We start from the raw sequence: 13413 nt of genomic DNA on the forward strand, positions 1-13413 counted from the left end.
CATAGTGCATGTCTCTGCCTCAGGCATGTCATTTCCAGGCATTTGGTTGGTGATCAGCACCTGGAACCATTGGGCAGTCTCTTCTTCCGCATCTGTAAATTGTGGTAGGCGTCCTTGGCAGAGTCACGTAGCAGTGCTGGGGTGCTGATTCAGCTCTTCCTTTGGAGGTGTGGAGGAAGCCACCGCATACCCATCTCCGCTCCTTCCCGCACTGTGCATCTCCCAGATCTACACGGATGTCGGGATGGTTCCTTGCTGGCAGCTCCACTGCGGCACCAGTACAATCAGGTGGAAAACGTGCCCACGGGCGCGGGGCCGACAGGGGCACAAGCAGGCGGAAGATGGGTTCACTCTCAGGGGGAATCACCAGCCTTACATAGGCACTTGCCCCACCCGATTGGGTGCTCGTGGCACCGGAAAGAAAGTATCTGACCACAATACTGGCATAAAGCTGATGAGGCCGACCAAAAGAGGGGGAGTATCTGCTCACAGTTGTCTCGAGAATTATGCTCTGGCCAAAGCACATCAGCAACAGAGAAGATTACTCCCTCCTCTTCCGCTGTCTCCTGCTGCAGCCTCCGGTTCCCGTTGCTCCTGCTCACGGAATGGAGCTACTCCTCATACTGATGTCTTCCAGTTCTTCTGGAACTTTTAAAGATCTTTCCACATGAACCAGAGAAAAAGGAAGAGAATCGCAAAGAACACTGCAAACCTTTCCAGTTAAGGCAACACAGAGAAGAGAAGGCTTGGATATCCACCCTGCTCTTCTCGCAGGTTGCTCTCTGCTAATTGCGTTGAAGCGGAAGCGCGAAGCTTTTTCACTCCGCTTTCGCAGAAAACACCATCACGCATGCGTTCAATGAAGGCTGCAGAACCTTCCAGTAAGGCAACACGAGAGGACAAGGCTCGGTGCCTATCCAGCTCTGCCCCAGGTTGTCTACGTGCTTGCCACTGCAGTGTCATCTGCTCTTGCAGGAAACACCTCACGCTGCACAGCATGCGTTCAAGCGTTTTCCACATCCAACTCATTCACCAACGAAAGGCCACTCTCTGCGCAACAAGGCCGAGAGAAAAACGCCAAAAGCCATGATTCTGGAAGAGATTTGAGAGAGGGAGGTCAGTGAGAGGGGCTGGGTGGGAGCTCGTAGGCACTGGCTGGGGGAGCGTGGCAGGAGCCACACACGAGCCCCTGGGGGTCAGGTACGAGGCGGGCCCGGGCAGCTGGGAGGGCAAGCGGGGGCTGATGGCCCAGCGCCGCCGCTGACTGTGCCCAGAGAGCCGCTTCCACAGGGCTCCCCCTGAGCGCTCGCTGCCGGCACTGCAGCTCGCCAAACCCTCGCGGGCCGCAGTTCGCGCGCCGGCCAGCACAGCCTCCCCCTGCTGCTGCACTCACGCTGGCCCAGGCCAAAGTGGAGCAGCGTCTGCCCGCTGCTGGGCCTCGATGCCAGCCCCGCATTGTGACGCGCTGCTGCCGTCACAGACGGCCCCCTCCCCACCCTTCTGGCCCCACCCTGTCGGCCCCCCCTCACAGCTGCCCTGCGCCTCCATGGCCGCGGCTCTGCCCCTGTTCGGATGCACGTGGCCGAAGACTGGGTTTCCTTTGTTTCCCTCGGGTTTTTGTGGCAGAGGAAAGCAGCCCCTTTTTGGGCCTTTTTTTCATAACATTTGTACTACTCTAAGGGGCGATTACAGATTAAATCGCTCTTGTTCTTTAACCGAAATTTTTTTTTTGGTGTGCATTTGCTTCAATTTTTTCTTCAGTTTTGTCGATGCAATATTCTTTTATTATTTCCGCAGATGTTAGCGTCTTCATAAAGCCTGTCAGGTTCACTTTAAATCTCAGTCCTTTGTCCAACTCTTGACTTCTTGACTCAAGGAGAGGGATCTCTGAGACGAGTGTGTTATCAGCCCTATCTGCAGGGGCAATAAATTAAAGCGGGCCTGATCCATCTTGAGCCTTGATCTATGTTTTTCTGAAGTTCCAGGGTCTCGCTTAGGTTTGCCTGCAGTTAGATTAGTTTTCACCAATTCTTTTACTCCTTTAAGGGATCACGAACAGACTAAAGAGCACAACATTATGGCAACTCTTAATGAGTATTAAGAGTTAATTATTTATTTAATTCCAGTTAAATTATATTATCCAGTATATCCTGGATATTCCAGGATCTGAATCAGAATTGTAGTCTCTTTTGTATATGTGAGTCGTTATTCAATGTAGTTTTTAAAATTTTCTTAAAGAGCCAGTTAATTGAGTAAATAATTCCTGATCTTAATAAGCAATTCCTGAGATGTATATTGCTGACAAAAATTGTAAAGGCTTTTGAAATACTGTCCCCCGTGACATCCTTATAACAAAGCTGAGGAAGTACGGGGATAAATGAAGTGGACAGTGAAGTGGGTCGAGAATTGGCTGACTGGCAGATGCAGAGGGTTGTCGTTGGCGGTGCGGTGTCTGGTCGGGAGGCCTGTAACTAGCGGTGTCCCCCAGGGGTCTGTACTGGTCCGGTCTTGTTAACACTTCTCAACGACCTGATGGGGGATAGTGACACCCTCAGCAAGTTTGCTGATGACACGAAGTTGGGAGGATTGACTGACACGCGCTGAAGGCTGTGGGTTGCCCATTCAGCGAGAGCCTGGAGACAGGCTGTGAGAGCTGGGCAGTAAAGAAACCGGATGAGGGTTTAACCAAAGCCAAGTGTAGAGTGCTATGAAACCTAGGTAGAATAATTGCATGCACCAGTACAGGGCTGGAGGAAGACCTGCTGCGAGAGGAGCTCTGCAGAAGAGGAACCCTGGCGGTTCCTGGTGGTACGAACAGATTGACCATGGAGCCCAGCAGTGTGCCCCCTTGTTAGCCAAAAAGGCCAATGGGCATACTGGGCGTGTATTAAAAAGAGCGTTGTCCAGGGCAGGTCGAAGGAGGTTGATCCTCCCCCTCTACTCTGCCCTGTTGGGCCTCAGGTCTGGAATACCGTGTCCGGTTATGGCTCCCCAGTACAAAAAAGACAGGGATCTCTTGGAAGAGTCCAGCGAGGCACTAAGATGATGAAAGGGCCTGGAGCATCTCCCTATGAGTAGAGAGACCTTAGGCGAACCGGGTCTTGTTAGCCTTGAGAAAAGAGGCTGAGAAGAGGACTTGATCCATGTTTATAAATACCTGAGCGTGCGGGAAAAAAAAAAGCCCCCATAAGAGGTTTTTTTGAGGCTGGTTCCTTTCCTTTTTTTTTTCAAAGTAGTGGCGTGGGGACAGGACTAGGGGTAATGGGATAAAGTCAGCAGATGGAAGTTCCGCACGAAAAGTGCGGCAGAACTTCTTTACATGTGAGTGTGACTGAGCACTGGAACAGGCTGCCCAGGGAGGTGGTGGAGTCTCCTTCTCTGGAGACATTCATAGACCCGCCAGGACGCCTACACTGTGCGACGTGGTGTAGGGAGCCTGCTTTGGCAGGGGGTTGGATTCGATGATCTCTGGAGGTCCCTTCCAACCCCTACGATTCTGTGATTCTGTGAAATAATGGTGGCTTCTTACCTAAGTCTAAAAACCAAATTTCTTTACCCGTCCTATGGCTGTAATGATTCTTGAAATCAAGAAATAGTGTGCTTAACAGGAACCCACGTCACTTTTCTAAGATTACTTCCTTCATTATGCTATACAGAATGGTGGCACATAGTGAACGATGATATAGAGAAGGAAGAAATGACAGTGTTTACTTGGCTTACAGATACACACCTTTTTTACTATCTTCTCCGTTAAGATGGGAACAGTTTACTGTCTTTGCCTAGCTGGCGAGCTTTATAGTTCGCTTTGTATTTGCTTAGTTCGCTACAGACAAGAATTTCTGATGAATGCGGAGGAAAGTAGCCTGCCAATGAGACATTGGTATACACCACCTTAAGTCAGATTAATGTATTTGTGTTACTTATTACTTCTTGTGCTGATGATCAGTGATGTCAGTGCCAGCTCTGCAGAAAAGGGGGTCCTGGCCATGCCTTCACCGTGAACTCAAGTTGCAAAGCCCAAAAATAATGTCTAGTGAACACAGTCAAGCTTAAAGCTGGCTTCTGCAATTGTTAGTCTCAGCTTGCCATCCACCGGTGTCCCAAAGCTGATGCATTAGTTTCACCAAAAGAAGGGCACATATACCACAAGTTTGGTTTGTTTTTGAATTTTTATTAATTTTTATAATTTTTATAAAATTTTATATAAAATTTTAAATATGTCTGGAGACTTAGGGAACTGGGTCTGTTTAGTCTTGAGAAAAGAAGGTTGAGAGGGGACCTGATCCAGGTCTATAAATCTGAGGTATGGGGGGCAAAGTGGTGAGGACAGACTCTTTTCTGCAGTGTGTGGGGACAGGACAAGGGGAAACAGCTAGAAACTGGAGCATAGGAAGTTGCGCATGAATCTGCGCAAGAACTTCTTTACAGTGAGGGTGACGGAGCACTGGAACAGGCTGCCCAGGGAGGTGGTGGAGTCTCCTTCTCTGGAGACATTCTAGACCCACCTGGACGCCAACCTGTGTGACATGGTGTAGGGATCCTGCTTTGGCAGGCGGGTTGGACTCGATGATCTCTGGAGGTCCCTTCCAGCCACTATGATTCTGTGATTCTCTGAACCTCTTGGTAGATCTTGACTATTTCTGTGTTGCTCCAAGGGTAAAATTGTTTTGTTTTTTTTTTTTTTTTTCCCACAGCACAATTTTTCATATTTACAGAGTAGAAACAGTATTTCTTATGACCAAACATCAGCATCCCTCATGCAGAAAGAACAGACACAGAATGACTGTTTAAGCTGTTTCTTGTAAGGCTGTATTTGCATTTGTATTTGTTTGCAGTGCCCAATCCAACTTAATTTCACCTCATTCTCTATGGTGTCTTCTGCTCTTTGCCTGGTGCCTCTCAGATGACTCTAGAAAGTGCTGCCAGAGCCCACTTTGTTGTGTTCAACTTTTTTTGGTGGAATTTCGTCGCCAATAGGAATTCTGCTGTTATGCAGTAATTCAGTTGTCAGCACCATTGCTTTGTGCTCAGCTTTACTGTTGAGGCAGACTGAAATCCTAATCTTCGTTATCTTTTTGTGAGGTCCTTGCAAACAGCACTTGATTCATGCTGGGAACCAGCTGTATCCTTCACACGAATTAATTTATTTGGAGAGATCTATCAAGCTCAGGTTTCTTTATCTTTCTTCCGCCTGGGTTTGTGAATTGTCCCCTGAAAGGTTTCTCATGGGGCTATGCAGCGATCTCATCTGCTTACAGACTGTGCTCACATTTGTCTAGCAGAGGTGTAAGCATGGGCTGAAGACTTGGAGCTCCTGCTCAGAGTTGTGGTGGAAGAGGAATCCTCATTGTCATCATCATCCTCCTCATGTTCATCATCATTACTGTCATCTTCCTCCTCCTCCTCCTCACTCTGCTCCCTGCACCCCTGTGCAGAACCCAGACCTCAGTTCCCTTCCCTTCTCCACCATCAAGTTAAGCTGCACATTTCCCTTTCAATGTGGGTGGGTTTTTATTTTTGTTTTTTTGTTTGTTTCTTTTGTATTTTGTATGTTTTTTTTGTAAGAAGACAAAAGGAAAATGCTCATCAACAAAAACAAACTGCTAATGCCTCTCATTCCGAGTAGACTCTAATCCCTTATAAGGGCACCTGAGAGCCATTAACAGTAATTTTAAATGAAATATACCCATGAAAGGTAAGTCTAACTAATCAGCTCCTCAATTATACTGGCAGAAAGATGTATTCCAATTACCAAAGTGCTTTCAAGTGAATTAAGGCTCCTTTCTGTGCTGGCTGTGGAGGTCACTAAACGTTCCCATGAAACCTTTCATGTTTACATTAAAAAAGCACACCACGATCTTTGGCAAAGGCACTTGCTCCAGGTTAGCTCAGCTTTTGAGCTTGTTGCAATAAATACAATGGAAAACCAGCCAACCATTGCAAAAATGTCAAGAATATCTTTTGATACTTTTCTTCCCATATCAGTGTTTGATCAGAATTACATAGCTTCATGAATGTGAAATGAAATGATACAAAGTGCAAATACACGTTTATCATGCTTAATAAGCATCATGTTCATCTTAGAAAGGGAGATGGATTTTGAGGGCGTGAATCACGCTCAACTCATACAAAAACATTTCCAGTTCAGACCCAACACTGCAGCCTGCTCAGTCCATATTCACATCCACATGCACTGCTGTTCCCATTCACTTCCCATCAGCCCGACCCCACAGGGGCTTGGAACCACTGTACTTAAGCATCTCTGTTCACACCTTAACTGTTCCACAAACCAACTGTTTGACAGGCCGCACTACTGGGCTTCCAAGCAGCAAAGTACCCCAAGTCTACAGGGAAGGAGGCTGCAGTGTGCCTCAATGCAACTAAATAATGAAGGACTTCTGGTCTTTCTTGTAAGGAATGCACTGCCTCCTCCCTTGGCAGTTGTCAGTTCAGTGATCACATGGTCATGTTGTGCTACTTTTACTGGATTTATTCTTATTTTTTACATTTAAATGCTCACAGAAAGAAAGAACATCTGTATCTCAGGGAGAAATCTTACAGCTGATCGAAGATGCCAAGAAAAATGGCTTTACAGACACTGGAAAAACAAGTGATGAGATCAATTTTAGGGCTTAGTCTATGCCCCAAATGCCATTCTTGGGCTGTAATTATCCTGCAGAGCAGAGGACCCAAAAGCTAAGGAGTCTGCAACTTAGTGGGAAAAGGCGGAAAGAAAAAGTGACCAGTGTATTTCAGATATTGAACCTGATCCTGAACTGCTCTATTATATTCCTTAAGAATTTTTGAGGTATTATTGCTAAAGAAAAGCTGCTATTTCAGTTAATAACTTAATAAAGCCTAGACTTTAAAAGAGTTTAAAAGCGACTTGGGTTTTTGGGGAGTCCTGTGAGGTGAAAGGCTGGGAAGGTGACCTCAGGACTCTGCCTGGCTCGGGCACACACAACAATGGAAATAACTCCCTTCCTAAGGCTAGAAAAGCCACTGGTCTCAGAGGTAAAAAAGCTTTGGAAAAATGCTGGGAAAGATAATGCAAGGAAACTTGCATCACTTGCATCACTCACGCTGCATCACTTACAGGCACTATTGTTGGCTTTGGATCTCCACACTTCCCTTCAGCTGTCCATCCAGTGAGAATTTTCAGAGGCAAAAACCTCTCGATATCATTAGTGGAAGAAGATCAAGTAATAGAATCATACACTGGTTTGGATGCCATATTCCAGATGGCGTCTCTCAAGGATGGAGGGTGAGAACCAACTCTCCTGACCCGCTGGCCATGCTGCTTTTGGTGCAGTGCAGGATGTGACTGGCTTTCTGGGCTGTAACTGCACGCTACCAGTTCACGTTCATTCAGCAGTATGCCCGGCTCCTTCTTTTTAGGACTGCTCTCAATCCATTCATCTCCCAGTCTGTACAAACACCTGGGATTGCCCCAATCCAAGTGCAACATCTTGTACTTGGCCTTTTTGAATGTCATTAGGTTCACACAGGCCCACTTCTCCAGCTTTTTTAGGTCTCTTTGAATGACAACCCTTCCTTCTGTCCTATCAACTGTACCACTCAGTGTGGGATCATCAGCAAACTTGATCCCATATCTACGTCATCGAAAGAGATGTTAAATAATGGTACCATTCTCAATACGGAACTCCAAAGGACAGTGCTTGTTACTGATGGCCACCTAGTTGTTAAGCCACTGACCACAACTCCCTGAAGAACAAGAGCGTTATTATTTTGAGGGGAAAAATTGGTGCAGCCAAGATTAAAAATAATAAAGAATGCCGTCTATGTAGGAAGGTTTTTTTTATTTTTAAAACATTTAACAGATTTCTGAAATACAGTGTAAAGTACAACATAGAGCTGCCTGCAAGTCAGCTTATGCATGTCATGCCAGTTATTTACACGTAGATATATACAGAGTGCAGATAATTACTGAAACCACACCACAAAATAAACAAAGAGTTCAATAAGATAATTTAGTAGGAATTTATTAAATATATATATATATATATATATATAGTAATTGATTGTATATACTTTCCTATTAAAATACCATATAGTATCTAAAGTAACCCCTATAAACTCTAATACCTCCAGAACTGTCATAAATATGCTTGGAACATTGACCCTGTCTGTTTGCTCTCTCCAGCTGCTCTGCCCTTTGCTATAACATAAACTCTTGCAGTGCTGAGATCATTTTGCAGCCTTTGGTGACAGAACTTTAATGACAACTCTTGATACAACACTTGCAAAGAAGCTCAGTTGCAGAACAGCATTCAGCCCAGACATCCAAGGGTTAAAACACCATTCTCTATACTTAAAATAACAAAGGTTATCCAGCGGCTTATTAAATACTGCCACATACAGGACAAGAGAAACAATGCTATTACCTTCAGTGACTGAATGACAACATTGTATTAGTAGCTGTTTGGATACCAAGCACCTTATTAAAAGAAAGCAAATGCCCGTGTAAAACCTTATGCAAAAAGAGACCTCCGGACCGGTGCCGACACAGCCTGATCAACAGTCTGACTTTTGCATGAACAGCAACTGGAAGGGCTGCAGCACCAGTGGCTGCATAACCACAAAGTGCAGGACTGAACGTTGCTTACTGCTTTTTATCCTCTAACTGAATGATTCACACGGGGTGCTGCTGAAAACAAAAGGATAATGCCAAGCATGTTTTCCCATTAGCAGAATATTCAGTTTATTTCATGAGGGCTTCTGGCCAGCAAAACCTCACTACAAATTGCCCAAGGTCTGTCTACCTTTGGGTTCACTAGAGCTCTGAGAGCTCCCATCAGTTGAGACATCCCCCCCAGCTGAGGCCTAGCTCCCTTACTGCCTTTCTTCTTTCTCAATCCCAAACCGTACCAACTGTTACCTTAGGAAAAGAAGCACGAAGAACAACGGACCTTTGGGGTTCATCGTTTATTCAGTTCCTATTAACTAGTTCTTATTAACTGGAAAACAGACAAGTGGGAGAATGTCACAAAAATCCAACTGCTGCCACATAAAGCTTTTCTTGTTGTTGTAACTACTGTTTTGAACTGATGAGTTTTGCAACTTCTCTTCCTAATGAATCTTTTCTAAAGGCATATTAAAGCAAAGCCAATTACAGGTGAAGAATAGAGTTTATCAACAAAGAATGCGTAAGAGGAAAATAAATTACTATTCCTACCACAGAGTAGCGCTGGTCAGCAAATCTGTGTGTCATTTTTTTCCAGAGATAATAAAACAAATGAACTTTATAGATCAGGTGGGGACTTCAGACAGCTACAGTTTAATTTAAGAGTTTTGTTACATAGAACTCTAAATGCCAACCTATGGCAAAAACACTGTAACGCTGAACTCACAGAAATTACATCAAAAATAGTTTTTTTTCATCTTTATCGCCATTAATAAGAAGCGTGAATATAAAATTATTAATATTCTTTACATATTTATCTTACAATATATCAGTCCTTCACTCTATTAATTTGGTTCATGTTGTGCTGCAACACGTACCAAAAGTTTAACACAGAATAAACACGGCTAATGACACAAGCCCTGGCTACAGACACAAACAAAAGCCATCGCGTGTTATCTACCTGCAATTCTACAGCGATGTTCAGAGAAAACTGACATGTTCTTTTACAAAGTAGACTTTGCTTGTAGAGAGAATTTGACTTCAATAACAAAACAAACATTAAATCAATACCGTGAATTAGTTCAGCCTTCTTAATTTTCTGGTAAGGCACTATCTGAGCGTTGTATCTTCATTTAAATGTTACGTGGATTTCTGCTTCTTTACAGCTACGAGAAAGGATATTTGGCCAGGGGTCATGAGATGACCGCGGTGCTGCTCTCTCTCATTCTAGTCTGTGAACACTGTTATTTATCACAAATTGTGGAGAAAAACTCCCTCTTGGAAAGTCAGAGAAGAGCTGAGGCATCCAGAACCCACAGCGTGGAGATACAGAAAATGCTTGTTATGTACTGTAGAAGAAAGAAATGAAGTAACCCTAATATCTGTCACTATTAACTGTAATTAAAAAAGGATGTAACATTTTCAGATGGAAATGCCATTTTAAATTCAACCTCCTTTCAAATTATTTATTTGATCATCGTGGCTGCTTCAGAAGGGCCTGAAAAAGTGCCCAGCCTTAAATAAGACAGATTAGTTCGGTGCGCAGCCAAATTAATGAAACTCACTTCCTTATGAAGCTATCTTTGCAGCTGAATTTTGTATCTAACGTGAGCTGAATGCATGGGAACAGACCACCCCTCCCCAAGAGGGACTCCTCCCAGTACTTCCACAACCTTTCCCTCAATGCTTACAGGCTCTGGAACTGAACTTTGCATCTTTATTTTTGCTTCATATGAACGTAGCAACTTTGAGTCCTCCAGTTTGCACTCAGATCAGCTGGCTTCAGAACCTCCTTCTGAGAACACCCAAACAAATACAGACTGAAGCAAATAGGAGCAATAATTTCCTACTTCGCTGTTTCTCAAGAATTTCACAATTAAATTCCTCTTAATAAGTGTGAGGGATCATAAGATGATGTTCAACAGAGGCCAGTTTGCCTGGTACTGCTGCCAGATCCAGGCACAGCATCTCTCCACACAGGTGATACACATGTGGGGCCTCGTGTCTCTGACTGCAGCTGTCTCCCTCCCTGCTCCTTTCCCCTGCAGCAGCACTGCTCCTGGGCAGCTCAGCAGGGATAAGTTATCTGACACCTTGCGATTTCTGGATTGTGAAATAAAGCAAAGACACAAACAAACCCATTTTGATCTTCCCAGGGCAGAGGCAGCTGCAGGAGTAGGTTAGAAAAAGAAATACTGTCTTGCTTTAAAATCAAGAAAGGCTCAGTCTGAGGAGAAAAGTCAGAATCATAGAATCATTCCTCACTTCCTTTCACATCAGCTCTGGGTAAATGCAATGAGCCCACACCTCTGCCTCCACTGCCTGTGATGAACACTTCATCACCATGTACTGAATACAGCTTTGCGACCTAATCATAAAATCATAGAGCATCCCAAGATGGAAGGGCCCCACAAGGATCCCTGAGTCCAACTTGGGCCACACAAAAATCACACTGTATATCTGAGTGCTCTGTCCATATGCACTTTGAACTCCAGCAGTTCCAGGCTGTGCCCACAGCCCAGGGCAGCCTGTTCCATGCCCACCACCCTCTGGTGCAGAATCTCTTCCTGATACCCAATCTGACCCTTGCCTTAGAAGCTCTTTAGAGTGAAGAAAGAACCCAGATCAGTCTGTCACTAATTCAAGCAGCTTGTCTTCAACTGCCTGCAGTCAGCTTTACTCCCTCTAGCCTGAATTAATGCCACACACTCCCCAGCTGAAACAACAGAAAGATGCTCCTCCAGGCTCTGCCCTTTCTGGAGCGCCACTAATACTTTAACCAGCAGAAGGTCCTAGAAACTTTTTCCAACAGCCTGAATCCCAACGAAGAATTACTCTGCAAAAGTCATGCTCTTTATACACACGCTGACAGTAAACCTATTTTCTAATTTAAACTAGAAAAAGGCTATGGAAAAAAAAGAAGCCATCAATAGATTGCTGCTGGTTGTAGATCTAACAGCTCATCTTTAAACTTTCTAGAAGCAGTGTAAACCTTAGAAATTAATAGACTGTTTATATGTTGCTTAATGTTACCAGACAAAGAACGAAGGTTGGGTTACTTTTTGAAACAGTGAATTCTTTCTGTACCACCAACACTGAAAAACTGTTCATACGGTGCCTAAATCTCTTGTTTCTCAGTATAGCACAGTAAGGAGACAACTAAGCACTGCATGTTTTCCTATCAAGGTGTGCAAGAAAGAGCCTCCAGTTTAAAAAGCTGTTTGTATTTTCTGGTTTGGGGTTGTTGTTCTTTTTTCCTTCCAGTCCCTCCAGCAGCAGACGACAGGCATTCACAAAAACTGCATTAGCTAAAAGTTAATTCTTTTATTCTGTGGAATGGAGGAAACATTTGCCAAATACTTCAGTGGAAGTCAGGTTAAAAACTTTTGGCATCCAGAGCTTATAAAACCTGCAACTTCACAGGATATCTGTCTTACAATGGAAAAACTTGAAAAGGACTCAGTTACGTTTTATCTCGGGTTTGAAAACGTAACACTTTATTTTCATCCCTTCTTTGGTATCTACGAATCATTCCAGATTCAGTATCTCCTGGCTTCCTACAACCCGTGCTCTGAGATACACTGAGATTACTTCCCACCTGGTTGGTAACATGGAAATACAAGTTACTGTTATTTGTGTTCACACAGAAAGGAGGAACTAAGAACCTTAACACTAAGAAGTAGCTAAATGAAACATAAATTAAACATCACATTCTGAAGGAGAATTTACTGTTCAGGCAGTAATCTGATTTCACTACCAGTTACATACATTCTGTAACATATTGCGAGCTCAATGTCTAACAGAAATTCAAACTTCTGATTTATGGAAGACCTGTTTCTTATTTGAAATGATCAGGACTAACCTCAGAATCAGATTCTGTAAGGAAGCATTCAGATCACAATGCATCACTTGTATTATGAACCTTTTCATATTAAGAAATACTGATTCCAAGAAATGCCATAGAGTGCATTCCCTCTAAATTTCACACTTCTGTGTGCAACATCCTCAGACCTGAAGGTCTGCAGCTAAATGGCAACTTCTTTGATTTTATTGCTTTAGTGTTCCTTACCCATAAAAGAAGAACAGAACAACCTTTGCAAACAATGGAAGTTATTTAAACAGAGTACCGTCTTCAGTACAGTAACTGTTAACTGTTTCATTACATTCTGTTCCGTTGATAGGGAGCTATGTAACCTGCAGCTGCAGTATCTGAAGGAAATCTACCGCTCTCAGCTAACGGGCTGATCCCATATCTGTGTCAGATAAAAAATCAGAGTGCTTATTATTTGTTACCATGGATACCATGAAGATATTGCTGTCCACTAAAGATTACTAGAGGAAGACAACATAATTCTCGGGAACGAGTCCTGTTTTGCCTTCATAAGTTGCTTTTAACCAGCCTGGTTCCACTGATGGATACACTGCAAAAAAAAAAAAACAAACAACAAAACCCAAAACAATTAAGCAAAACATATTTACAGTAAATATTTATAGTTAACAGATCCCATACATGGTTCATATGTTTATTTAAATGTCATTTAACCAAGAGCAATATAAAAACAGGCAAAAACTGAGAGCTGAATTACACTCTTATCTTGTGGATTCAGTTCAGGTTTTGTTTTGTTTTTGTTTGCTGGATTAAATGTAAACAAGGAATGTAAAACATCTTACCATTGGAAAAGATTGCCCCCTGTGGGAAAGACAGCTCATGACTGTGCTCAGCCTTACAGGAATACATGGCTTTTGCTTGTCTGAAATAAAAAAAAATA

At 43.6% G+C, this 13413-nt stretch overlaps 1 protein-coding gene across 1 annotated transcript in view; it reads right to left on the bottom strand.

Moving 5' to 3' along the window:
- Positions 1 to 7801: 7801 nt before the first annotated feature.
- ARHGAP42 (Rho GTPase activating protein 42) overlaps positions 7802 to 13413 on the bottom strand; it is a 144635-nt gene continuing 139023 nt past the window's right edge. The window contains exons 23-24 of the mRNA XM_015852280.2: positions 13316 to 13395; positions 7802 to 13065 (exon numbers count right to left, since the gene is read on the bottom strand). Coding sequence (XP_015707766.1) covers positions 12977 to 13065; positions 13316 to 13395 — 169 coding nt within the window. The 3' untranslated portion in view covers positions 7802 to 12976. The remainder of the gene's footprint in view (positions 13066 to 13315; positions 13396 to 13413) is intronic.

The sequence above is a fragment of the Coturnix japonica genome, chromosome 1, assembly GCF_001577835.2.
Source record: "Coturnix japonica isolate 7356 chromosome 1, Coturnix japonica 2.1, whole genome shotgun sequence".
Classification (NCBI taxonomy): Eukaryota; Metazoa; Chordata; class Aves; order Galliformes; family Phasianidae; genus Coturnix; species Coturnix japonica.